This window comes from Neltuma alba, unplaced genomic scaffold (genome assembly GCF_004799145.2).
Source record: "Neltuma alba isolate B1F8T4 unplaced genomic scaffold, ASM479914v2 tig00006446_pilon, whole genome shotgun sequence".
NCBI classification, from domain to species: domain Eukaryota; kingdom Viridiplantae; phylum Streptophyta; class Magnoliopsida; order Fabales; family Fabaceae; genus Neltuma; species Neltuma alba.
Genome location: NW_021634472.1, coordinates 14,343 through 16,805, shown reverse-complemented (window position 1 = coordinate 16,805; position 2,463 = coordinate 14,343). Strand labels below are relative to the sequence as shown.

Below are 2,463 nucleotides of genomic sequence, written 5' to 3'. Positions count from 1 at the left end.
CGGAACGATGCCGGCCTTCAATATCAGTAATTTTCGTTTTCGATTGTTTATTTCGAGTTTTACAGCGTGTAGGAGGGATTTGTGATGAATGATAGAGAACAGCAGAATGAATCGCAGAATAGTAAAGTGACGCGTGTGCACCAATCTTCCAAAAGTACTACTATTACAAGAGCACGTTGGTGATTGGGGTTGGCATGAACCGCTGACGATAATGCCTCACGCTCTGAGCTGGCTGAGTCAACGACCCTACGTGCTGGGGGATTTAACAGTACCTAGGATTGAAAGCACTAAATACGACGCACCCCTCAATTATGTAATATCCATACCGTGCACGATTTTACTTTTGATGATTTATATGAAATGAGTTCACGGACGAAATTATTTTTTAGAGCGTATAACCTAGAACCGACAGTATGATTAAGTGTCACTTGTTTAATCCCTAGCTGAACTAATATATATGTATATCATCTGTCTCTTAGTGTGCATGATGCATCAGGGAAGAAGTACTGATTCCCCTATATATATATATATATAGAGGACTTCAGACGCTTCCGAAAGCGTGGCACGACACAATAAGAACGTACGACTCGGTATTGGCAATTCAGTATCCCCAAGAAGGAGTCCGAACATGAAGGTGAGGTCTATTTAATTATAACTGCTTGCTGCTCAGTTTCTTGAAATTAATTTCATTAAGAAGGCGACTTCATTATTGTTGAAACTGGGATGGGTGCAGCAAAAAATAACAGTGAAGGTGGCAATGGAGTGCGAGAGTTGCAGGAACAAGGCCTTGAAAATAGCTTCGATGATAAAGGTGTGTGTGTGTGTGTGTGTGGTCACGTGGATCAATATACGTACTAGCATGAATAGACTTAGATATATACTTGGAAGCGGAACATAAATATATGCAGGTGTGACTTCGGTGGCGATAGAAGGGGACAGCAAAGATAAAGTGGTGGTGACCGGGGAAGATGTGGACGCGGTTTGCTTGGGCAGGATGCTGAGGAAGAAGTTCCGGTGTGTGACGGTGCTGACGGTGGAAGAGGTGAAGCCCAAAAAGGAGGACGACAAGGACAAGGACAAAGGCAAGCCCAAATGTTGTACAGTGTGTGTGGTGCCGCTTCCTCCCTGCGTGAGGTGCCGCAGCCCCAAGTGCGACGGTGGGTGCAAGCCGTGCTGCAAGTGCCAGAGCCCCAGGTGCGACGGTGGGTGCAAGCCGTGCTGCAAGTGCCAGAGCCCCAGGTGCGACGGTGGGTGCAAGCCCTGCTGCAAGTGCAACAGCCACAGGTGCGACGGTAAGTGCAAGCCGTGCTGCAAGTGCGAGAGCCACAAATGCGGGGGTGAGTGCAAGCCGTGCCCGGGATGCCGCAGCTACCGGTGCGGTGGTCAGTGCGTTTCGGTGATCTGCTACGGTCACTGCCCTCCTTGGGTCTCATGTCCCTCTTGCTGCGCTAAGCCTTTCTCTTCCCATTGTTACAATGTCGTTTATGATCCTCCACCGTCTGATTCTTGCTCCATCCAGTGACTCCACCGTTAATCTTTTTTCATTCCAATTCTCACTCTTCCCACACATTCAGAAACCACTTCTGTTCCTTTCACTTTCCTGTACTTGCATGTATGCTTCTTTCTGCCTCTACTGTTGTCGTTTTACTCATTTTAATTTCTGCTTCCTTCAATAAATTAAAGCATTATTCGTATAGTTTGCGTATTCGCCTGCTTCCGCATCCACCATCGCCTCTAGCGAAAATCAATAATCTTCCCTTCTTTCGTGAGGCGTGTGACATACATATCCAGCAACAAAATCTCATGCTTCATAAACTTGTCAGAACCTGAGCTTGGAGAGGTTAATTTGAATCGCTTGTATGTATGGAGTATTAGATGGAACATTATATAATCATCATGAAAATACATATTAGCGGAATTACTTAGTCCACTAGCTAGTGGATATGGATAATTAACTAGCCACAAAATATTTTAGTTAACGTGTGGTTGAAACCTTAGTTTTAAACCTTTCTGATAACTTCGAATCGTTTTTTTACTTTAATTTGAATATCCGAGGCACATCTGTCTTCGAATATTCGTTTTTGAAGTTGCAATCTACTCATTCTCTTGGCTGGGGGAAAAAAAGATACCGATTCTCAATAACGTTTAATTATCACCACAGAGGATAAAAAGGGTATTTTTAGCATCGTGAACGGTATGATCGATAATTAAAGTGAAAATACGCGCAAAACAAAACTAATTAATGTGCCCGGCATTGACATGTAAACTAAAAACAAACATCCATGCATATAAAGTTAGGATCATGATCACTCAGAAGAAATTAGATGCGTTTTCTCATGTATGTTTTACACATGAAAATATGTGTGTTCATGTTTATGGCCATATTATATTTTTTTAAATATAAATATATATATATATATATATATATATTGTGTGTTGAATAGAAAAAGACAGACTCGTATG

The 2,463-nt window shown here is 42.7% G+C and overlaps 1 protein-coding gene across 1 annotated transcript; it reads left to right on the top strand.

The window, feature by feature from the left end:
• Window positions 1–912: 912 nt before the first annotated feature.
• LOC114750448 (keratin-associated protein 5-5-like) lies at window positions 913–1,728 on the top strand. Its single transcript, XM_028939048.1, has one exon. The coding sequence runs from the start codon at window positions 995–997 to the stop codon at window positions 1,520–1,522; it is 528 nt and encodes a 175-aa protein (XP_028794881.1). The 5' UTR covers window positions 913–994; the 3' UTR covers window positions 1,523–1,728.
• Window positions 1,729–2,463: the final 735 nt, after the last annotated feature.